The sequence below is a fragment of the Tiliqua scincoides genome, chromosome 3, assembly GCF_035046505.1.
Source record: "Tiliqua scincoides isolate rTilSci1 chromosome 3, rTilSci1.hap2, whole genome shotgun sequence".
In the NCBI taxonomy this organism is placed as follows: domain Eukaryota; kingdom Metazoa; phylum Chordata; class Lepidosauria; order Squamata; family Scincidae; genus Tiliqua; species Tiliqua scincoides.
Window position 1 is genome coordinate 162,182,669 of NC_089823.1, and position 23,938 is coordinate 162,206,606.

Below are 23,938 nucleotides of genomic sequence, written 5' to 3' on the forward strand. Positions count from 1 at the left end.
ACCACCTGCAAGCGGAGTCGCCCAGCCCACTCGCCTGCCTCCCTCAGCCAGCTGATCTCAGAGCTGCCCAACAACCGCCAACCGCGAATGTCGAGCTGCGCGCCCGCTCCCCCCAGTGCGCATGCGCAGCGCTTCGCCTGCTTCCACTCTCACCAGTGCGCGCGCGCGCTGCGACCATTCAGAGCACCCTCCCTCCGTCGCTGGAGGGTTCGGCCAGAGCTGCCTCAGGAGGCGGCGGCCCTGCTGTGTCGCCTCCTTCCCTCCCCCTCCCGAGCCGACCAGGCCCAGCAGCCATGGCGGGCGTGGGGCTATGAGTGCAGGGGCTCCGGGCATGGCCGGGCGCCGGGGCGGCGGTGGGGAGGCGCTGCAGCCCTCGTCGTCGTCGTGCTGCGGCGGGGGAGGCGCGGCGGAGCCGGCCCGCGAGCTCTTCGAAGCCTGCAGGAACGGCGACGTGGAGCGCGTGAAGAGGCTGGTGCGGCCTGAGAACGTGAACGGCAGGGACACGGCCGGCAGGAAGTCCAGCCCCCTCCACTTCGCCGCAGGCAAGTCCCGAAGGCCGCTCCCCTCCACACTCCCCGGCCGGAGATGACGGGGGGGCGGAAGGGGGGGCTTTCCCGGAGGCCTCTGCGGTCTCAGGCTGCAGTCCCAGCCACACTTTCCTGGGAGTAAGCCCATTGACTCTCATGGAACTTCCTTCTGAGTAGACATGCATAGGATGGGCTCTCAGGCGGCAGATCTGACCACACTTGCCTGAGAGTAAGCCCCATTGATTCTAATGGGACTTTCTTCTGAGTAGACATGACTAGGATTGGGTTTCATTTGGGTTCATGCATGACTGGGTTAGCTGAACAGCTAATTCCCCCCCCCCCGTAGGAAAATAGGCTGTGTTTTTGTTTTAAATGGATGGACGGCCCACCATCACCAAGCAAAACAGGAACAAACAAGTGGTTCCAGGTTGGCTCTGGTATGGGCTGACACTCCTCTGAAAACCTTAAGTGCTCATCATGTGTGCGAAATATAGAGAATGCATCAGCGGTAAAAAATTTCAGCAATAAGCCACCATCAGTGGTAGACATATACTATACTTTTTTTTAAAAGGCAGAAAAGTGTTTGGTATTGAGGAGCTATAGGTTTTTAATATAGCAAATAATCTCTGGGTTTTTCACATTGTGTTTTATAGCAATTTTAAAAGTTGTACTATTTTGCAATATAATACAATACAAAAAATTCATAACACAATTTATTTTTGCTATACATGCACGTCTTTAATTTTTTGCACACACATTGGAAGTCTGTGACTGGTCACTTGGTTACATCGTATGTGTCATCGGTAGAATGCATACCTTTGCAATTATACAAAGGTTGTTTCCTATGCAGAAATAATGCAAATTCAAAATAATCTGTGGTGTTACTGCTTCATGTGAAAAGTGGGTGTAGGAGTTTAGAGTGCAGATTGGGAAACTTTCAGCACAAATTTCGATTGGTGATTTTAGGCACGCCAAAATCTCTCAGATTCTGTTCTTCTGTAAGGATTAACTTTTGTATAAGTCAAAAAAGTACAGTTCTTCAAGACATGTACCTGAGGCACTTCTGACAGCTAAAACGTTATAAATACTTAGAACTATTTCTCATCTATCTTGATTTACATTTTATTTTGATATGTAAGTTGTTTTGTTATAATTGCCCTAATTGTTGTAAGTCCCTTTGGTTTTCTCATGAAAAGCAGGATAAAATCTTGTACTATAAATAAGTAAATGGTTTGGTTTCACAATTTTTGTTTGTGATGATATTTATAAAGTGGCTAACATTTTTTAGACATAGTGCATAAATTAAAAAATGTTGCAGCCCCTTGCCACAGGTTTATTATCTAACAGACATTGGTCTTCATTTTGTTTGGTGAGCCAATAGCAGGCACCCGAGGCATCTTTAGTTACAGTGGTCTTGGCAATGCATCAGGAAGAGATAGCAAGTTGGATTTTGTCCACTGCTAGCCCCCTTCTTTTGATAACTGATGGATTATATAAAATGTTTGTTGCAGGGTTTGGTCGGAGGGATGTGGTTGAATATTTGCTTCAGAGTGGTGCTAATGTTCACGCACGAGATGATGGGGGCCTCATTCCACTTCATAATGCCTGTTCTTTTGGTCATGCTGAGGTTGTCAATCTTCTTTTGCGCCATGGTGCAGATCCTAATGCCCGAGATAATTGGAACTATACTCCTCTTCATGAAGCTGCCATTAAAGGCAAAATTGATGTCTGCATAGGTAAGAATCTAAAACTTTTTAATCCAGCAATTATTAAATTATTTTTTTCACTGTTCTACTTTTGTTTTTAGTTAGGAGGCAAGCTTTCAAACGAACCATGGTTTTTATGTAGAAATTACTTCTATAGTATTCTGTAGAAGCACAGTTTTCTTAATTGGAATGCATTCTGAAAGACAGAGTTCAAAATCCTGCACTCTATGTAAATGACAATTAATCCTCTTGTTTGGCTTCAATTAGTGGGATGTTACTTTGTGGTTGCTAATATGGACACTAATATAAAGCACTTTCGCGCCAACATAAAGGGAATTAGGCCAGCGCACTGACATGCACCAGCCTCCCCGGGCTGATGCAGGCCCCCAGGACAGGTGAGTTGTGTCAGCTGAACTCCGGCCAGTGCTGAGGTCTGGAGGGTGTGGAAAGGGTGGGGAAGAAGGGAGAAGGAGGCATTAGGGGGCAGAGGCTGCTTGAACTTGCGCCACCTCATCAGGTAGAGCAGATCAGAATAACTCCTTTGGGGCTGCTGTTGCTCTCCCCAAGGTAAGGGGAAAAGTTTCCCCTTGCCTCTGACTGACCCACAAACTGCCCAAAACTTGTGCTGGATACAGTGCAGGCCTGTTGGCCTGCCTATTCCAGTACAAGATAGGATTGAGCCCTAAAGGAAATCCACTTCTCTACATTATGCATACTGTAGTACATGAACCATCATCTAGGATGCTAGCGTACTTCTGGGTTTTCGTTCAGTTTTCTCTCTCTAATTCAGGATTCCTATCAGGAAGTAATTTTGAACTCAAATACATTCCTTACTAAAGTCCTGAATTTGAGAGGTATAGTTGGATTGGGGACCCAGGAAGCACACCTACCTCCTGTTCTAAGCATCTGTCAGTATTCTGCAGTGCATGTGCGCCTCAGAGCAAAAGAGGAGGCAGAGTGGCATTTAGCCTCATCTGTGTATTCGTGGGGACAGGTTTTATCTGTTATTGAGAAGCAGCACAAGGATTGTGGGCTCAACTGTTTCTCCTTAATAAAATGCTTTCCCATTCTGTTGTTTAAGTCTGTAGTTGTGTTTCTGGGATACTGCTCATCACAGCACTCCTTGTGAAAATGTGCCTATCAAGCAAATACTGACATCTTGCTCTGGTGTCTGATGTGGAAATAGTTATCAGGTTTCTTAGTGTTATGGTTATCAATGATAACTTTTGATTATGGAATTGTGACCTCCTCTTTTAAGATACTTTCTTGTCATCTGGACCTTTTCTACTGAAAGTCTAGATTTTGTCACAGGATTTGTAAAATGACCGTTCTTGTTCCTTTTTAGTCTTATTGCAACATGGTGCTGATCCTGCTATCCGTAATACAGATGGGAGAACAGCACTGGATTTAGCAGACCCATCTGCAAAAGCAGTCCTTTCAGGTAAGTGGTGTCTTTAGTAATGCAAATGATTTGAATTTACTGCTGTTTCCCTTCTGTCTTAGTGTAAGATTGACCATGTTGTAGCTGCAGGCATAGCTGCTAGAGGAGTCCCAAAATCTTTCTTATTAAAGACAGATACCCATGGTTGTGGCCGCGATTGATCGAAGACCACACGCTCCACAAATATGATCTTTATTCTGCTTCTGACAATAGCTAGGGGTGTTTGAAAACGGGTTTTTTCCTGCAGATTTATGATTTGAAAGACAGAATGTGGTGTATGTGTTTTTATTCCAAGTTCTCATTTTTATTAATTTTAAACACTTCAGAAGTGTACTAGGTAGGAGATACAGCATCAGCAGATGCAGCCTCAGTATTTCTAACTGGAAAAGTAATCTACTGTAATTTCTGGAAAATATTTTAAATGCCAAACTGTGGTGTTTTGTGTTTAACAGCAGCAGCAGCAGCAACAAAAACCCTCTAACAGTAGCAAACACTGATTGCCTGTGTGGATATTCCAGTTCTGTGTAACTAACACGACAGTTCGTGATACCATGGTGCATTATTGTTCTCTTGATGTTTGAAGAGAACAGTACTATTGTCCTTTGACTTGAGAGAGCATAGTGATTAAGAGGCTGAGCTATGAATCAAGAAATTCCTGGTTCAGATCTCATTTTTGCCATTGAATACCAAGGTGACTTGCCTAAATCCAACTAAGGCAGTGGTTTCCAACTTCTAAAGGGGAGTTGGGAACCTTGTAAGACTTGGTGGGGGAGTGGCAACAGCACTATGGTTATCATGCTACCTCTATGAAGAAGGAACTGTTTAATACCTGGGGATAGTGCCAGCCATCCAGAGGGTGTGGGGGGGCTTACAGCCCCCTTTATGGGCTTCTCCGCTGCTTAGAAAGGCTCTTATCTCCTATTGTGACACACTTCCAGGTGCAAACCCGCAAGTGGGTTGTGATAGGATATAAGAGCCTGTCTTAGCAGCAGGTAGGTCCTCAAGGGGGCAGCGAGCTCCCCAAGCTCTCTGGACGCCAGCGCTGCCCCCAGATACGTTAAGTCTCTTCATGGCAGAAGCATGTTTGCTGTGGTGCCGTTACTGCAGTTATTTCATGGCCATTTCCCTTAAGAGGGAATGACCTTCTTCTGGTTCCCCTGGTGGGTCCTGATCCACCAGTTTGGGAACCACTGACCTAAGGAGTTCATTTGAACTAGAAACTTAATGATAGGTAAGTTGGTCTCTTAGGTGCTTTGTCATACCAGGTCTTTAGTCTCAGCCCCCCCCCCCATCTTCAATATAGTTATAATAATAACTTTGAAGTTTATTTTTAAGATTACACCACAATAATTCATGTAAAGTGCTTTGAGCACTCTAATATTATATAAATACTAAAGTACTACTAAAGGAGATCTGTGAGAAAATGAAAATGTCTGCAACATTTCACAAAAAATACCTAAAATGCTGTGTTGTACTGGTCCAGAAAAAAACCCCATAATAATAATTAATTATCCTTGCCATAGTTATTTGTGCAAACACAGTAACTGCCTTTCAGAACTTTGCTTTTTTCATTTGAAGTTTAAGAAGTTTAAACTTTTAATGCCATCACTGCTGTTTTCACAGACATATTTGATGTCCAAGTAAGGAGTTTTTTATTCTCCATTTTTAATATGTAGCTATTTCTCACTTCATAAAATAGTATTCATGTTAGTTTTCTGACAATAAAATGAGTAAAAATATAAACTTCAGATATGTTTTACACATGAGTTTGACATAAGAAAACGTTAATCTTCACTTTAACTTTTAGGTGAATACAAGAAAGATGAACTCTTGGAAAGTGCCAGGTCTGTGTTATGTAACAGATGTACATTTCTATTATTGTACATATTCTCCTTTCTCTTTTGAAAATTCTGTACCTGAAACAGGGAAATGCAAAATAAGCAAGTTTGAGGTTATTCTTATGCAGTTCAGGGTTAGAAAGCTATTGTGATTCTGGAAGTAGGTGTTCTGTACAAGGTAGAAATGCATAGCAAAGAGAGGCCCAAGAATCATTTCCATGCCAGACTGTGATACATTTAATAAAACGTATATACTGTACTATATGAGTATAGTATACTATATGAGTATAGTATATACTGTAAAAGAGTATGTACTGCACGATATACTGTAGTATTTCCCTATAAATGTACTATGGAACTTCATTATGCATATAAGGCCCGAATCCTAACCCACTTTCCAGCACTGGCATAGGTGTGCCAATGGGACATGTGCTGCAGCCTGCAGTTGGGTGGCACTCACGGAGGCCTCCTCAAAGTAAGGGAATGTTTGTTCCCTTACCTTGGACCTGTATTGCCCTTACGTCAGTGCTAGAAAGTGGGTTAGATTGTGTCCTAAAATGCTACTCTGTAGTGTGTTCTGAACTTTTTTTAGTAAGTTGAACTTGAGAGGAAGATTCCATGCAGGGAATTCCACCTTGAGTTTTGTCCCATGATGAAGCCTGCCATTTTTGGTCAGAGCTTTGTAAGGCCTAGAATTGTTTGGTCGCTGCACGCAGCGATTATAGATGGCTTCAAGATTATAATTCTAGCATGAAAACTGCTTTGGAAATTTGATTTTTCAAATTAATTTAAATCAAGCAAAAGATATTTGAGACTAAAAATGAGAAGCTAAGTAGCCACTGGAAGCTAATTGTTTTTTAGGAATATTCTCACTCCTTCTGTAGTGAATCTAGCTTTTCTTACTATAAATTATGACTAGGCTGGTTGTTTGATACAGATTAGGCATGATAAATCATAACATGAAGTACAGTGAGTAGTTGATTAGTCTGATTACAAATTAAATCCAGCCTGAAGTTACGTTTTTAATAACTAAGCTTCATTTAGCCGTATTGGCATAGTGATATGCTTATAAATAAGAGTGTTAATTGCCTTTTAGGAGTGGGAATGAAGAAAAATTGATGGGTCTTCTCACGCCATTGAATGTCAACTGTCATGCAAGTGATGGCCGAAAGGTATCTTGGTTTGAAAATACAGATCTTTAATCAAACTTTTTGGCTGCTCCTTGAGATATGTTCGTGTAGGTAATGTATTTGAATTCACAGTGCAGTAATCTTTGTTCTTCTGTTTATGTATTGGTAGATGACATAGGGTTTTCATTCTTTCTCCAGTTCATAGTGCTGTCTTCAAATGTATCTTTTCATTTGATGGACCAAAATCCTTTATTCTGAACTAGTAATTCCTATTAAAATTTTGAGGAAAAAACATAACCATCAAAGGACTCAGCATCATCAGGAAGGAGGAGCAAAGTCCTCTAGAATTAAGACAGCTGTCCTGGGGCTGGGGCAAGCCCAGTGGAGGAGCCAAGAGACTGGTGGAGGAAGAGGATGAGTGAATCAATCCCCTCCTCACTGCTGAACTCTGAGGCCCTGTTGTTGGACCAGCAACCTTCAACAACCTAGGATTGCGGTGCTGCTGGGGAAAGGGGGAGAGTTCCTGACTTACCTGAAGCCAGCAACGGTGTTTGGGGGGGGGGTTGCAGGGAGACCCCCTGACACCTCCACAGGGCTCCCCAAGCCTTGAAAAAATTTTTTTAAAAAGCGATTGGAAGCCACTTCCAGTTTTGCAATTGGAAACTGGAAGTGGCTTCTGATTGAGTTTTTAAAAAAATTTTCAAGTGTTGGGGAGTCCTGCAAAGGTGTCCATGTGGCACCCCCAGACCCCATTGCTGGCTTCAGGTAAGCCAGAAACCCACCTCTTTCCCCAGCAGCAGTGCGATCCTGCATATTGCATTGGTGCAGTCCCCCTGCCCCTTAAGGGACTTAAGGAAGCACTTATGTGCTTTCCTGGCTGGTGGTTCATGACCCACCAGTTTGGGAACCACTGATATAGAGTGTTTTAATTGATTTTGTTAGTAAGATTTTAGCAGTTGCCTCCTAATTTTTCTTCATGTCATTAATTGTTAGATATAATGATTCTTCTCTTTGTAGTCTACTCCACTACACTTGGCAGCTGGCTATAACCGTGTTAAGATTGTTCAACTGTTGTTACAGCATGGAGCAGATGTACATGCTAAAGATAAGGGGTGAGTAGATAGGTGAAATGTTACAGAGTCTGTTAATGCAGTCTATATTTCATGTCAGAAATGGCATGTCTCCATTTGAAACATTACAAGAATAGGCATGTCTTCATAAACCTTGAATTCTTAACTGGATGACAAAGGGCCCACTCCTGTGCTCGGCGGCATGGCTCCATGCCACTGAGCACTGTCGCAAATGTGCCATAAGGCACGTTTGCCAGCCTCACTGCTAGGCTCCTGCAGGTGCTAACCCAGCGCTGGCCAGTGCTGGGCTAGCATGGGATGGTTGCCCAGTTTCTGCGGCTTGGCTGTCTCCCGAACTGCCGAGCTGCGGAACGGTAGGCGGGGATGGGGGATGGGGGGTGGGGAGGATGGGTTCCAGGGAGGGGGGAGGCTGGCAGGGATGAGGCGTGATGGGGATGAGGCGTGACAGGGAGGTGTGACGCGGGAAGGGGGCGGGTTGGAGGCTTGCCTGGGGGAGGGATGGGAGGCAGGCTCCGCGCCCTACACGAATGCCTTTACCTTACTGCCAACCTTTTGGTTGCCCCATTGAGTAGCCCCATTGAGGTGCTGCTTACCTTACTTGCAGGAAGGAGACAAAAGTCCCCTTATCCCGAGGTGCCTCCCGCGGCAGCCCTTCTTGGTGCCGCCGAGCCTGGGCACCCTGGGTAGCTCAGGATTGGGCTGCCCGTGAGGCACTCAGGTAAACAAAATGAAGGCATGTTTTAACATCAGTTTACATTACTGCTACTGAGATTCTTTCCTCAAACATATTGTCCTTTGTTTGATCAAAGGTTGTGGAACTGCTGCATTACAGCACCAATTTTACTCAGACTTCCATAGCTGATTCTGTGATGCTCTATTGCAAACTGATCTGTTGCTAATATTTAATTATTTTTACCATCTTCCAAAATGTTTACCGTACCATCTTTTAGTTTATTAACAGTTTCATTGATTAACTTTCCCAAGTCTAACTACTGAGCAACAGGTATCATTGATTGCTTAGTTGATCACCATATAAATGTGTTGCTGGCTTGATTCTAAATGTGAGTGTGTTTGACTCTAAAAATAAACGCCAATCTAGTTCTTATGCCCTGAGTGGTTATTGAGCCCTCAAGATGATGGAACTACCTGGAAAATGTTAGCATTTGGGTTTTCTGTTTGGTTCCAATTATGAATAATTACTGATCATTTTTAAATTTTATGAAAAAGTTTGTATCTGTTTGCAATGTATACCTGCTTGATTACTGTGATATTTTTATTTTTCAGAGACCTGGTGCCTCTTCATAATGCCTGTTCCTATGGTCACTATGAAGTAACAGAACTTCTAGTAAAGGTTAGTTGCTTAGTTGTGTTGCTGTTTTTTAGGGGCATTATTGTGGCTCTTGAAATGTTCTACTTGGTATTTTTTAAGGTGCTTAAAAGTTAGTTGCTATCTAGTCAAACATGTCTTTCAAAAATGTATGGAAGTATAAATTCTATTCAATATATGTTTCATTTCCAATTAGTATGATCATGCTTGGAGTAAAACAAATTTATTGAGGGAAATATTCAACAGATTTTGTTTAGGGCTTGTACGTGTGAAACTGCTAAAACAGGGTTGCATCCTAAAGGAATACATGTGGAAGAAACTTCACACAAGCAAAGTTCCTTACTCCTCTTGGCATAGAAGTCCTAAAGGGTTGGAAGGACTGCTCCTGAGGGTTGGAGGACTCTCTGGAACAGGTTTATATTGGGCATAAAGAACTCCAGGGGTAAGGGAAGTTGGGCAAAATTCCTTTCCCTGCACAAATGTACGTGCAGTACAGATAGTACAAGAGGTACTTGAGGAACAATCAATTGATCATGGGCTTCTGACCTTAGCAGTTCTAATATTACTTTTAAAAAGTTTCATGAGATCTGTTGCAAGCAGATATTGCAGTTGAAAGTGCAAAAGGCTTGATTTGATGTGGGATGCATTAGGAGATGGGTTTGGAGCGGTGATTGCAAAGAGTTCTGGTGTGATATTATGTCACAAGGTTCGTTGTAAGGATTCTCTGCCCCTATTTATTAGGTGGAGTGTTTGGTCTTGGTTGTTGTAACTTCCAGTTCAAAACTGCAGTGGGTGGCCTTGTGCAGATGTAAGCATCCCATGAAACTAAATTAGGCTATTCAAAGGAGAGGTGGAATACAAATATAATAATGAAAGGGGTTATTTGAGTGGATGTTCTGGAGGGATATAAAATGTATAATGCCCCTTCATCTGATTTTCATAGTAGTATTATCCTGGAGAAACTAAAAGAATGATGCATGATTCTTCCTCTTTCTTAGCATGGAGCGTCTGTAAATGCAATGGATCTGTGGCAGTTCACTCCTTTGCACGAAGCAGCTTCTAAGAACAGAGTGGAAGTGTGTTCTCTCTTGCTGAGCTATGGTGCTGATCCTACGTTGTTAAACTGCCATAATAAAAGTACAATTGACTTGGCTCCCACACCTCAGTTGAAAGAACGATTGGCATGTGAGTACACAGAAAATGACACTAAGTGGAAAAGATTGACTATTATTTTTTCATCTTTCATTGGGGGTATCAGAATTAATGTTGGTAGTCATAGTGGTGTTTGTAATTGCTACCAAGGATGTCCAACAATTGAAAGAAGCCATGCTTGACAGGGTAGCATGGAGAGCTCTTGCCTATAAAGTCTTCAGGAGCTGGACACAACTGAATGAATAAAACACACGTACCAGGGATGTGCGGTCAGGGAAAGTCAACACAATTACTGTGTTGATCCCTAACTTATACTGAGATCTTTCTAATTTTTTACGAACTTTATAAAGAGCAATGAGTTGGGCAGGGTTTGCTGCAGAATGTTTGTGCAATAATGATGACTAGAAATTCTGAATGCAATCCCGTACGTGTTTACCTGTGATGAAGTGGGACTTACTTTGAGCGGACACATGGAGTATTGTTCTGTATTATTTTAGCAAAGTTCATCTAAAGAAATAATAATTATTTTTACTTGTATAATTAACAGCTCAATCCTATTAAGATTGGGCTGTTGTGCGGAGCCATTATAACTGTAGAAGCAAGTTTCAATTTTGGAAAATGGCTCCAGCACTCCATCAGCAGCCATTTTGCACACAATGCTGGACCAGGTAAGATAGTGGTGTGGTGGGGGTGGGGAGGGAGTTGATCCAGCATCAGTGGTGCACGCTGGCTCCTATCCCTCCCATCTTCTCCTTGGATATGCGCCAGCTATAGAGCTAGTGCAGGTCTGAGGAGACCCTTTGGTAAATGGGAGGCTCATGGAGGGGTAAAAGGGAAACACCCCTTTTCCCCTTCCAGTCTGCCCCCTGCCCCCAATGCAGCATGTGCGTTTTTGGAATAGCAACATTGGCAGGGGGAAGGGGAGAATAGAATTGGAATTAAAGGCATAATGTTCATTTTTTGTTTTTATGTGTATGTGTGTGTTCTTGGAAAGAACAAAACTAGACATGCGACTGTCTGCCAAGAAGACTGACACTTTTGAAAATAGAAACGTCGTTAGATATATATTGTGTGACTTCTGAAATATAACTTCATGACTTCTGTAATATGTATGTTAATAGAAAACTGCACACAGGTTTGTTGGAGAGATTTTTATTGCCATTTGGAAGGAATGTTATCCAACAGAAGCAAAATGTTCTTGTGATAACACTTGCAAATTTATATGCCATAATCTGTTTTCTCTTCTAGATGAATTCAAAGGCCACTCACTGTTACAGGCTGCAAGGGAATCTGATGTAACTCGTGTGAAAAAGCACCTCTCTCTTGAGATTATAAACTTCAAACACCCCCAGACACATGAAACTGCCTTGGTAATAAATCAAACATGTATTTTCAGTCACTAACAGTTGTATTATGACTCAATAACGTACAAAGCTAGCTCAGCACTATATTGGAACAATAACTTATCTGAATCAGCAGGTGAATCACCTTATAGTCCCTTTCTATCTGAATTTTATTTGTTTAGAGAACATCTATGCCACCCTTCAGTGCAAGGCAGTCAGAGCAGCATACTTGACATTCAAAATTACTTATTAAACAGTTTAATACTGTCATGAAAATCTCAGTAGTCAATTGCATTGATGAAATTCAGCAAAATAAGCTTGAATAGTTGGTGTGAACTACCATGTGACCTTTCTTTATGCATAATGCATACAAGTGCATATGAGTGTTTCCTTCACTATTTCTCATGTGATAGATGATCCTCAAACTAATGACATTTGTTGTGATATGGTAAAGTTCTCATATAGTGACTTCTGTGCATTTTCCTTTAGCAAGATGCTTTACTGAAAAAAACACTTATGGGGGAAAGTATGAAGATTTCTGTGTTGTAGACATCACTTGAAATCAATCATTGGTAACCATTGGTCAATAAACATTGCTGCTTATTGGTCAGTCATCACTTGGTCAATATTAGAGACCTGTCCAAACAAAGAAGTCCTTGTTATCTTTCTGAATGTTGATAGAGAAGGGGCCAGAAAGGCCTCCCTGGGGAAATTCTTGACTATAGCTACCACTATTGCGAAGGCTCTGTCTCTCATAACCACCAGTGTAAATTCAGGAAGTGGGACTTGGCACAGAGAAATTTCTCTGACAATCTCAATAGCTGGTTAGGCTCATGTGGGAGTAAGTCTTTTAGACACCCTGTACCCAAAACATTATAGAACTATTATATTGTGTTTTTTTTCTTAATTTAACCAAGTATGTTTTATATGCTTTCTTTTCAAGTAATGTGTAGTGTTCAGTTTCTTGTGGCATTGCTGATCTATGCCCAAGTGTTGTGAATTTCACTAATGAACATACCTTGCAGTACAAAAGTCTGTTTTAATGTATCTTGAGATGGTTTGGTTTTCATTCTGAGCTGATCACTCAAGGTGAAATGATTTCATTATTTAAATAGCACTGTGCTGTTGCATCTCCATATCCAAAAAGAAAGCAAGTCTGTGAGCTGCTTCTAAGAAAAGGAGCCAACATCAATGAAAAGACAAAAGAGTGAGTTAACTCTTTTATGATCTAATTGTGGTTAACCTATCCAAGAACACTAAATGGAAACTGTATCATAATTTGCTTTTTTTTGTAAAGCTTCCTGACACCTCTCCATGTGGCATCAGAAAAAGCTCATAATGATATTGTTGAAGTGGTTGTGAAACATGAAGCAAAGGTATGTATTTGATTTTTCCATGCACAATAAAAAGGTGTATTTGATAATGTTCATAATAAAGTCTTCAAGTAAGCACTTTTGTGACTTTGACTCTCCCATGTTCTTGAAACTTTGTAAAGACCAAGATGAAGATTTTTGGCAACATTTAAATTATTCTGTGGAGTTTTGATAACTGGTGTGTTCTTCTAATGTTAATTGGAAGATAGATTATAGAAGCAGACATTCTGGAAACTAACGTTCTTCATCATAGTTCAGAAAGTTCCATAGTTTTGATAATTCCATTTTCTTGATTGCTACTGCATATTAATGATAGGTTATATTTTGGTTGAAGTTTCTTTTTTGGGGGGGGGGGTTGCTTGTTTGTCTGTTTTGGTGCACTGATTTCTCAAGGTTCTCTGCTTTCTTTAGGTTAATGCTTTGGATAATCTTGGCCAGACACCCCTACATAGAGCAGCACACTGTGGCCACCTGCAGACATGCAGGCTGTTGTTGAGCTCTGGCTGTGATCCATCAGTTGTGTCATTGCAAGGTTTTACAGCCTCTCAGATGGGAAATGAGAGTGTTCAGCAATTATTACAAGGTAATACCATTTTTATTCCAAGTCTTTCACTTTCTCTAGTATGGGCTGCATTGCCATTATTAAGGAATAACCCTTTTGGAGCTGCAAGAGAATTGGCTTGGATAATTTGCAACATCAGTGGCAGAACTGTAAAACAGTGCAAAACGGAAGGCTTAAAAACCTGATTGTGATTCATGAAGCCCACAAATTCTCCATCTGAAGAAAGTTCTGAAGTAACCTCAGAACAGAACAAAGACTTATAGTCAACTAATGTCAACCTTTCTTAGAATTAGTTGAGATTATTTCTGCTTTACTTCATCAGTCTGGGATTTTATCCTTTTAGCAGTGGTGTGTGCGACTTTCCTGTGCTCTCTTCTTTTCCCATTTGAGGGCTGAAACATAAAGGCCTGTCTGTCTCTTTTTTTCACCCTATCCTCTAAAATTATGTCTGTGCCATGAGTAGAGCATTTTAAGATACTGTATTAGTAATAGTTCTACAACTAATTGCTAGGCTCATATTTGCTAGTTTTAGCACATCTCACACATTGGTGTTTCAGATTGCTTTTGGATTTGGAATGTTTACTCCATTTGCAAGTATAACCATTTATTTAGGGTAGCTAAATCTTTTATGCTGTATGTAAACCTAAATTGGTGCTTATGGGTTAGGATTGCTAGCTCCTTCATTGCATGTTTTGCTCTATAAACTTGGTGAATTCGTTATTTTTGTCATTTCTTTTACAGAAGGTGTCCCTTTAGGCAATTCAGAAGCAGACCGACAGTTATTAGAAGCTGCAAAGGCAGGAGATGTAGACACAGTGAAAGTAAGTTATAAATTACTCGTGTGTTTACTGACTGACGAAAATAACACCTGTTCACTTTGTGGGCTCATTTCTGAAGAAGTGTATTCCAAAGTCTTTAGATAAGAAACTGTTGAAAACAGATGGTTTTGACAATTTCTGATTTGGGGGAAGTTTTAATTTTATAATTATTGAGGCTCTTGGCCAGCCCAGTTTCTTTATTACTTATCTGTTGGATGTGTCACTTTGACCAGCCAATAGAGACACACATTGGTGTGAAAATGCACATAAAATAGATACCATTTGTTAAGCAACTGTTTTACCATTAGGCAGAAATACAAGCTTACCATCTCTTTCCTGCCCTCCTCCACTTCCCAAATGGCTCTAAGTTTCACAATGGCAACTGGCCTCTTGAAAACATGCAGCTATGACACAGCAAAGTATAGTGTAGCTGTCTCTTCTGTACAGAACATTTACATTTGTGCACATGTGTAACTGCAAGAAATGGTGATATCATTTAGAGTATGTAACATGGAATAAAATGCTCAGTGTTTTATTATAACTTCTTTCCATTTACCATTGAAAAACGAGGTGGCACAATACAGTGGTTCCTAACCTTTATGTAAAGGTAAGAGGACCACTAAATGTGTGTAGGGAAGGTAAGGGGGTGGTGAGTCAGTGATGACGGCAGCATCACTTTCAGGATCACAATACTGCTGAGAAAAAGGGTTTTTTGTCACATACCTGTGGTCACTAGGCCCTTTGGAGGGTGTGGGGGGGCTGCAGGCCTCCTTGCACCTCAGAGCCATTCTGAGCCACAGAGGGTGGTGAAGGCCCCCTGCAGCCTCTAGAGCAGGAGTCTCCAAACCTTTTGGCTAGAGGGCCGCATCAAATATCTGGCATGGTGTTGAGGGCCGAAAAAAAATTAAATACAAAATTTATATAAATAAATTAGAGATGAAACTTAGATGAGTGAATAAATAAATGAATGGGCTCATTCATTCAATCTCTCTGGCCCTTAGAACACCCTCCAGACACAAGCAGAGCACAGCTCCAGTCATGTTCAGCCAAGTGGGCCAGTGGCTTTTGGGGGACAAGAGGCTGGTCACGGGCCAGATAGAGGCTCGCCTCGGGCCACATCTGGCCCCTGGGCTGGGGTTTGGAGACCCCTGCTCTAGAGGACATAGCGACCCCCAGGTATGTGACAAAAACACCTTTTGGTGGCCGCAGAATCTGGGAAGTGCCACCTCCATTGTGTCCCCGCCCATTACCATTCCCCTTAAGGGGGAAGTTAGTGTTTCCAGTAGCTGGGGGGGGGGGGTGTCATGAAAACGAAATTAGGATGTTTGGACAGGAAATAATACTAATGGAAAGTGGAAATTATGCTTTTTAATAAAATTAGTAAAGCAGTCCGTTTGCCACTTGTGGGCCCAGTACCCACTCTGAGTCGGACACAAATCATACTGATTTATAAATACGCTCAGCCATTTAGTATGTGACTAATTTCTGCAGAGGCCTTTGGTGAAGTAGGAGAGATTGGCAGCTCTTCATTGCATAATCTTCTGGAAAATGCAAAAAATTTCTGTATTCTTTTTCTCTTATTAGAAGATTACAAGAAAGCTATGTTGATAAAGAAGTGTAGTAACAACTTTATATATAGCCATAAGAGTAAAGCACTGAAACTTAGGAGTGAACTGATATTTTGGTAGTTGAGGTGAAAAAAACTGGTATCCTTCTTCCCCTCCCCAACTACATAAAGTTAAGGCCAATCCTTTAATGTCACCCAGAACCAGCTCTTTAGAGAAGATCTTAGTTGAAATGTCATATGCAAGTTAAACTGTGTTAAGAAAAACATTTTCCATATTCACCTTGTTTACACAGACAGTAATCATTGGTGGCCTTGCTCTTTGCTGCTTATACCTGTAATGTGTATATTTTCAACTGTTTCATAGAAGTTGTGTACCGTGCACAGTGTGAATTGCCGGGATATTGAAGGGCGTCAGTCCACACCACTCCATTTTGCAGCAGGATACAACAGAGTGTCTGTGGTTGAATATCTTCTGCAGCATGGTGCTGATGTTCATGCAAAAGACAAAGGGTAAATATATTCTTTTTAGGGACTTTAAGTTTTTTTTAACTGTATGGGATAGATATCTGAGTGTTGCTTAGTATAGTTTTATCTAAATATGTGTAGTGATCTCATGCAGTCTGGAGTGCTTGGGAGAAGAAGAATTTGTTTGATTCACATGTCTCCCAAGCATCTTCAGCTATTGAATGCTTCTATTGACTTCAGACACCATAGGGAGAACTGGAGAGCCATCTTACTCCCCACCCCTTCGGCAGATCTCTTCAAGCACTAAATGCAATCATTCTATATGTACTATATTAACTTGCTAACCGGGCAAAGAGATACATTTTCATGTGGTGCTCTATAGCAAGGGAAGAATAACTGTCCCTCTTCACCCCTGTACAGTGTCATTTCCTGTGGCCATTACTGGTGTTCTTCTGCATCTTTTTAGATTGTGAGCCTTTTGGGAACACGGTCCCTTTTAATTGGTTTTGTCTGTAAATTGTTTTGAACTTTTTTTGTTGAAAAGCAGTATAAATAGTAGTGTCACAGAAGAGTCGCAATAACCATATTTGCTTGACTGATATTTATTTAAATTACATAATATGACTAGAGGCTATTGTAATGCAAGTACCTGGAAGACCCGAGCATCAAATCCAGTCATGAACTAACATTTAATTCTTCATGCATTTAGCTAAGGTGTATTTTGTCACTTACTGTGTGACCAGGTCAGCTGTGTGTATATACAATATTTTTATTAAAAGTTTTTATTTTAAAAAGCTACAGAATTAAGATTTATTGTTGGCAGATGTTGCATGTATCAATTGTAGCTCTTATTGGTGGGTATTTTCTTAATATTTTCAGAGGCCTTGTCCCTTTACACAATGCTTGCTCTTATGGACACTATGAAGTGGCTGAACTACTTGTGAAGCATGGTGCAGTTGTCAATGTAGCTGATTTGTGGAAGTTCACTCCTTTACATGAAGCAGCTGCAAAGGGAAAATATGAGATTTGTAAACTTTTGCTTCAGGTACAGTGCATTTGAAGTTCATACTTCATCTGAAAGATTTTTAGTATGCATTTTTAAAACCTATTTTAATACTAGTCTTATTAAGTGTATCTTAAATATTTGTGAATTAAAAAGTAATCCTGTCATTAAGGAATGTGGCCTTTAAACAAAAAATGTATAAAAACTTCCCTTGGTGTGTGTCCCTAGCATGTGTCCTTGGTGTTTGGAGCCTTTATGGGCCTCAGAATGATTTGTCGAAGCCTCCAAAAACTAGTTCTGGTTTTTGGAAGCAAACAGGAAGTAGTTTTCCAAAAACCAGAAGTAGATTTGAAGGCTTTTGTGGATCATTCTGAGGCCCAAGGATGCCAACCAACAGATCACCAACACAAAGATAAGGTTTTCATCTACTGTACAGTAAACCAACAACGAACTGTCATATATTTGGTCTGTTGTTGGTTGGAATGTTGTTAAGCAACACACACTTGTAATCAGCAGGACAGTGATCCAGATGCCACATACATTTCTACCTTGTGTGTGTTTTGTGTGTTATGGAAGCTAGTGTGTGTATTTCTTTTAACACAGCATGGGGCTGACTCCACAAAGAAAAACAGAGATGGGAATACTCCGCTGGACCTTGTGAAAGATGGTGACACAGATATTCAGGATCTCCTTAGAGGAGATGCAGCTTTGCTAGATGCTGCAAAGAAGGGCTGTTTGGCTCGGGTAAAGAAATTGTGTTCTCCAGACAATGTAAATTGTCGTGATACACAAGGCCGACATTCAACTCCTCTGCACTTGGCAGGTTGGTATATTTAAACTTCTTGTTGATACATGATTATGGCAATTTTTTCTTTGAAAGTTATGGCCAGTTGTGATAGGTAATTGCTTCCAGCTAGAACTACAAGTTCTGTTGAGCACTTTGAAATGAAATTTAGTATACTTGTTGCTGAATTTGAGCACAATTACTCAAGTTCCATTTCTGATGTATCCCAGCCTTTTGTAAATGTCAAAAAACTTCATATTAGTATAGACCAGACAGTCAGATCTTCAGTCTATCTACCCAGTGCTCTCTATTCTGCACAAAGATATTTTCCCAGCCCTGTTTTCCCCTGAAGTTTTTTCTACTGTAAATGCTTGAAGTCAAACCTAGGACCTGCTCTGTACAATACATATGTGCTACTACTATGCTGTTGCTCCTCTGCCACAAAGCAGTCCTGGTTGCAGCTGTCCATACTCTGCACTTCATTTAAAATAGCGTGGAAGTGCATTGTTCAAGAACACTAGGAAGGCTGTGGGTAATAGCTTTTCTAGTATTTCTTTTTCAGATGCTTCCTGAAATTGAGTCTATTACAATTTTTGTTGTCTCATTATCTTCTAGCTGGTTACAATAATTTGGAAGTTGCTGAATACCTGCTACAGCATGGAGCTGATGTAAATGCTCAGGACAAGGGGGGTCTAATTCCTCTACACAATGCAGCATCCTATGGAGTAAGTAAAATCTTTGAGAATTATAGAGCTCTAATCCTATATATAGCTTGTTTAATATGATCCATGCAATGTTTTTAATGTTTATAAGAACATAAGAACAGCCCCGCTGGATCAGGCCATAGGCCCATCTGGTCCAGCTTCCTGTATCTTACAGCGGCCCACCAAATGCCCCAGGGAGCACACCAGACAACAAGAGACCTCATCCTGGTGCCCTTCCTTGCATCTGGCATTCTGACATAACCCATTTCTAAAATCAGGAGGTTGTGCATACACATCATGGCTTGTACCCTGTAATGGATTTTTCCTCCAGAAACTTGTCCAATCCCCTTTTAAAGGCGTCTAGGCTAGACGCCAGCACCACATCCTGTGGCAAGGAGTTCCACAGACCGACCACACACTGAGTAAAGAAATATTTCCTTTTGTCTGTCCTAACCCGCCCAACACTCAATTTGAGTGGATGTCCCCTGGTTCTGGTATTATGTGAGAGTGTAAGGAGCATCTCCCTATCCACTCTGTCCATCCCCTGCATAATTTTGTATGTCTCAATCATGTCCCCCCTCAGGCGTCTCTTTTCTAGGCTGAAGAGGCCCAAACGCCGTAGCCTTTCCTCATAAGGAAGGTGCCCCAGCCCCATAATCATCTTAGTCGCTCTCTTTTGCACCTTTTCCATTTCCACTATGTCTTTTTTGAGATGCGGCGACCAGAACTGGACACAATACTCCAGGTGTGGCCTTACCATAGATTTGTACAACGGCATTGTAATATTAGCCGTTTTGTTCTCAATACCCTTCCTAATGATCCCAAGCATAGAATTGGCCTTCTTCACTGCCGCCGCACATTGGGTCGACATTTTCATCGACCTGTCCACCACCACCCCAAGATCTCTCTCCTGATCTGTCACTGACAGCTCAGAACCCATCAGCCTATATCTAAAGTTTTGATTTTTTGCCCCAATGTGCATGACATTACACTTACTGGCACTGAAGCGCATCTGCCATTTTGCTGCCCATTCTGCCAGTCTGGAGAGATCCTTCTGGAGCTCCTCACAATCACTTCTGGTCTTCACCACTCGGAAAAGTTTGGTGTCGTCTGCAAACTTAGCCACCTCACTGCTCACCCCTGTCTCCAGGTCATTTATGAAGAGGTTGAAAAGCACCGGTCCCAGGAGAGATCCTTGGGGCACACACTTTTCACTTCTCTCCATTGTGAAAATTGCCCATTGACACCCACTCTCTGTTTCCTGGCCTCCAACCAGTTCTCAATCCATGAGAGGACCTGTCCTCTAATTCCCTGACTGTGGAGTTTTTTCAGTAGCCTTTGGTGAGGGGCCGTGTCGAATGCCTTCTGAAAGTCCAGATATATAATGTCCACGGGTTCTCCCACATCCACATGCCTGTTGACCTTTTCAAAAAATTCTATAAGGTTCGTGAGGCAAGACTTACCCTTACAGAAGCCATGCTGATTCTCCCTCAGCAAGGCCTGTTCATCTATGTGTTTTGAGATCCTATCTTTGATGATGCATTCCACCATCTTACCCGGTATGGATGTTAGGCTGACCGGCCTATAGTTAACCGGGTCCCTCCTCTTTCCCTTTTTAAAGATAGGCGTGACATTTGCTATCCTCCAATCTTCTGGCATCGTGGCCGTTTTGAGGGACAAGTTGCATACCTTAGTCAAGAGATCTGCAACTTCATTCTTCAATTCCTTAATAACTCTTGGGTGGATGCCATCAGGGCCCGGTGACTTATTGATCTTTAATTTATCAATGAGGTCTGAAACATCTTCTCTTTTAACCTCTATCTGACTTAACTCCTCGGACAGGAGGGGCCGTTCGGGCAGCGGTATCTGCCCAAGGTCTTCTGCTGTGAAGATAGATGCAAAGAACTCATTAAATTTCTCTGCCATCTCTAAGTCTCCTTTTATTTCCCCTTTTCCCTCCCTCTCCATCCAGTGGGCCAACCGCTTCTCTGGCGGGTTTCCTGCTTCTAACATATTTGAAGAAGCTTTTATTATTCCCCTTAATGTTGCTGGCCATGCGTTCTTCATAGTCTCGCTTGGCCTCCCATATCGCCTTCTTACATTTCTTTTGCCAAAGTTTATGTTCCTTTTTATTCTCTTCATTAGGGCAAGACTTCCATTTACGGAAGGAAGCTTCCTTGCCTTTCACAGCCTCTCTAACTTGGCTGGTTAGCCATGCGGGCACCCTCCTGGATTTAGTGGAACCCTTCTTCCTTTGCGGTATACACCTCTGCTGGGCCTCTATTACTGTTGTTTTAAGCAGCCTCCATGCACTCTGGAGAGATTGGAATCTTTTTACCCTCCCTTTCAACCTCCTTCTAACCAGCCTCCTCATTTGAGGGAAGGGAGACTACCTTTGAAACCCTTTTCATTTTTTTTTGGAATAAAAGTTTCATAACTTGCAGACTGAGGGCCCAATCCTATCCAATTTTCCAGTGCCAATGCGGTTCTTAGTGCTTCTGTGTCACAGAGGCCTCCTCAAGGTATGGGAACATTTGTTCCCTAATCTCGGGTCTGTATTGTGGCTGCACTGGTGCTGGAAAATTGAATAGGATTGTGCCGTGAGTTAGCTGCCAAATTAGGAGGTTAAATGCATGAAAACATAGAACTACTTTGTTGTGGTTCCTCACATGGTGTTGAGATTACAGGGTGGGGGTGTATTCGTAGATCTGAGATTTCAGGTATCTGTGGATCAAGTTCACTGGACTCCCTCTGCACCCATCTCTGGAGGCAAGGGGAGCTGGACTCCTCCAGAAAGTGTTCTGAGGCCCAGGCTGTGCGCGACCGCCCATAGCTGCTGCCAGCCTCAGAGTGACGGAAAATAGTGAAAAAATACTACTTCCCGTTTTCAATTGAAAATTTTCCTTCATTTTGAGGCCCATGGCAGTCATGTGCAGCCTCTGTGGGCCTCGCAACCCCTGTTGTCCGCAGTTTGATTTAACCACAAGGGGGTTCCAGAACGGAACCCTCATGAATACCAGGGCATGCCTGTACTTGAATGATGTCTCATGAAGTTTGTTTAGCCAATAACTTTTCTGGCACCAAAGGTTGAAGGTATTTGAGTCCTGATCAGGTGATACAAGTTCTCCCTTGGATTTTTTTTTGGGGTGGTGGTGAAACTCATGTGCCTTGCTTCATCCATTATGGAGGCTATTTCAGAATACCGGATGCAAGGGAGTGGCAACAGGATGCAGGAAACTTGTCTTGTATGCTCCTGAGGCATCTGATGGACCACTGTGAGATACAGGAAGCTGGACTAGATGGGCCTTTGACCTGAACCAGTGTAGCATTCTTATGTAGTGATGTGAATGACTTAACCAGGAGATCACACATTTATTTGAGCTCAGATCTTGTTAACAGTCCAGATAATTACAGTATTGGTGGTGATTCATTTTGCCTTGTTGTGAATGGAGAATTTGATGGATCTCATTTCTAGTCTTTTTCTGGGTACAGCTTGAGGAGGAGGACAGAAATGTTGTTTAAACAAGCTCTTGGATCTTCTATAATACACTTATGGAACAGAATTATTTTTCAGAGCTCAGCTTTGAATAAAAAGTTGGTAGAAAATGGCAAGCCTCCCTTGCTCCTACAAGTAATGTTGAATTACATGTTTGTTTTCAGTGAGTTCAAATTAGAAGACTTTTTATTGGTTTTCTCAATTATAAGAACATAACAGCATAAAAGCCTGGCTGGATCATGCCAAAAGCCTTATAGTTCAGTCTCCTGTGTCTCACAGTGGCCCACCAGATGCCTCAGGGAGCACACAAGGCAACAGGAGACCTGCATTCTGGTGCCCTCCCTTGCATCTGACATTCTGAGATAGCTTACTTCTAAAATCAGGAGATTGCACATACACATCATTGCTTGTAACCTGTGATGGACTTTTCCTCCAGAAATTTGTCCAAATCCCTTTTAAAGGCATCCAGGCCAGATGCCATCACCTCATCCTGTGCAAGGAGTTCCTCAGACTAATTACATGCTAGGTAAAGAAATATTTTCTTTCGTCTGTCCTAACTCTCCCAACTCTCAATTTTAGTGGATGTCCCCTGGTTCTGGTGTTGTGTGAAAGGGAAAAGAGCATCCTCTTATCCACTTTATCCATGCCCTGCATAATTGTATATGGCTCAGTTGTGTGTCCCCTCATGTGCCTTTTTTCTAGACTGAAGAGCCCCAAACACTGTAGCCTTTCCTCGTAATTAGTCTGAAACTATCGATTTATGCACTTATTCCAACCTTTGACCTTATAAACAGAATGTATTTTGTTGTCCTTGTGGGAACCTAGAGATTGTACTTCTTCAAGCAGTTGTCACTGTTTTGTTTTTATAAAGTATTCAATGAACTTTTGAGTAACGGCACAGTTGAACTCTAGTCAGAAAAGGTCTCAAAGCAGGAAATGTTGTGGAGAAGAAGAATTCAAAGACAAGATTAAAATCCATTTCTACCTAGCCCACAGGTGTATACATTTGATTCCTGTTGCTTATATACAATGTTAGGCAGAAATGTCTTAAACCCTTCACCTCTTTTCCTTCCGGTCCTCCTGCTCTCAGCTAGTTTGCTGCACTGCTAAGGGGACTTGGTTTAGGCTGATGGTATAGAGTGGGATATTATCTGTCAGAGAGATGTCCTTGTGTTTACAGTCTAGTCTAGAACTGAATTCTATGATTTTTGCAATTGTCTTGTTTTTAAAGGAGGTAGGTATAAGGTGCAGTTCAAACCTGTGACCCCAGCTTTTGGGTTGCTATTGGCTTCCAAAGGAATGACTCCAAAGGGTTTTTCATTGACACTTATATTACCCTAGAATGTCTTTCAACATATAAGCAGAATTACATTTTGATACACACTGTCTGCTTCAGTCAACTGGTAGACTGGTATACTCTGCTTGCAGAAGAGGTACTTCTTTGTTGCATGTTGGCTGTGTGTCATTAAACTCAGTAAAACCTGATTGGATAGTTGTTCTGGTACCATTATGCTAAGGAACCTTCTTAATCATCTTCTACTCAAGTGAAGCAAGCATGGCATTAATTATGTTGCTTGTTTTAAATCATGTGATATAAAGAATGCAAAGGAT

General features: G+C 41.8%; 1 protein-coding gene across 3 annotated transcripts in view; it reads left to right on the top strand.

Annotated features, from left to right (window-relative positions):
• The first annotated feature begins 206 nt into the window (after positions 1 to 206).
• TNKS2 (tankyrase 2) overlaps positions 207 to 23,938 on the top strand; it is a 39,528-nt gene continuing 15,796 nt past the window's right edge. For all 3 annotated transcript variants that reach the window (XM_066620256.1, XM_066620257.1, XM_066620258.1), the window contains exons 1-17: positions 207 to 542; positions 2,039 to 2,263; positions 3,579 to 3,674; positions 5,482 to 5,518; positions 6,609 to 6,684; positions 7,660 to 7,754; positions 9,018 to 9,084; positions 10,059 to 10,245; positions 11,461 to 11,582; positions 12,671 to 12,762; positions 12,853 to 12,931; positions 13,340 to 13,511; positions 14,232 to 14,311; positions 16,240 to 16,385; positions 17,220 to 17,385; positions 17,947 to 18,166; positions 18,743 to 18,852. In XM_066620256.1, coding sequence (XP_066476353.1) covers positions 311 to 542; positions 2,039 to 2,263; positions 3,579 to 3,674; positions 5,482 to 5,518; positions 6,609 to 6,684; positions 7,660 to 7,754; positions 9,018 to 9,084; positions 10,059 to 10,245; positions 11,461 to 11,582; positions 12,671 to 12,762; positions 12,853 to 12,931; positions 13,340 to 13,511; positions 14,232 to 14,311; positions 16,240 to 16,385; positions 17,220 to 17,385; positions 17,947 to 18,166; positions 18,743 to 18,852 — 2,202 coding nt within the window. In that variant the 5' untranslated portion in view covers positions 207 to 310. The remainder of the gene's footprint in view (positions 543 to 2,038; positions 2,264 to 3,578; positions 3,675 to 5,481; positions 5,519 to 6,608; positions 6,685 to 7,659; positions 7,755 to 9,017; positions 9,085 to 10,058; positions 10,246 to 11,460; positions 11,583 to 12,670; positions 12,763 to 12,852; positions 12,932 to 13,339; positions 13,512 to 14,231; positions 14,312 to 16,239; positions 16,386 to 17,219; positions 17,386 to 17,946; positions 18,167 to 18,742; positions 18,853 to 23,938) is intronic.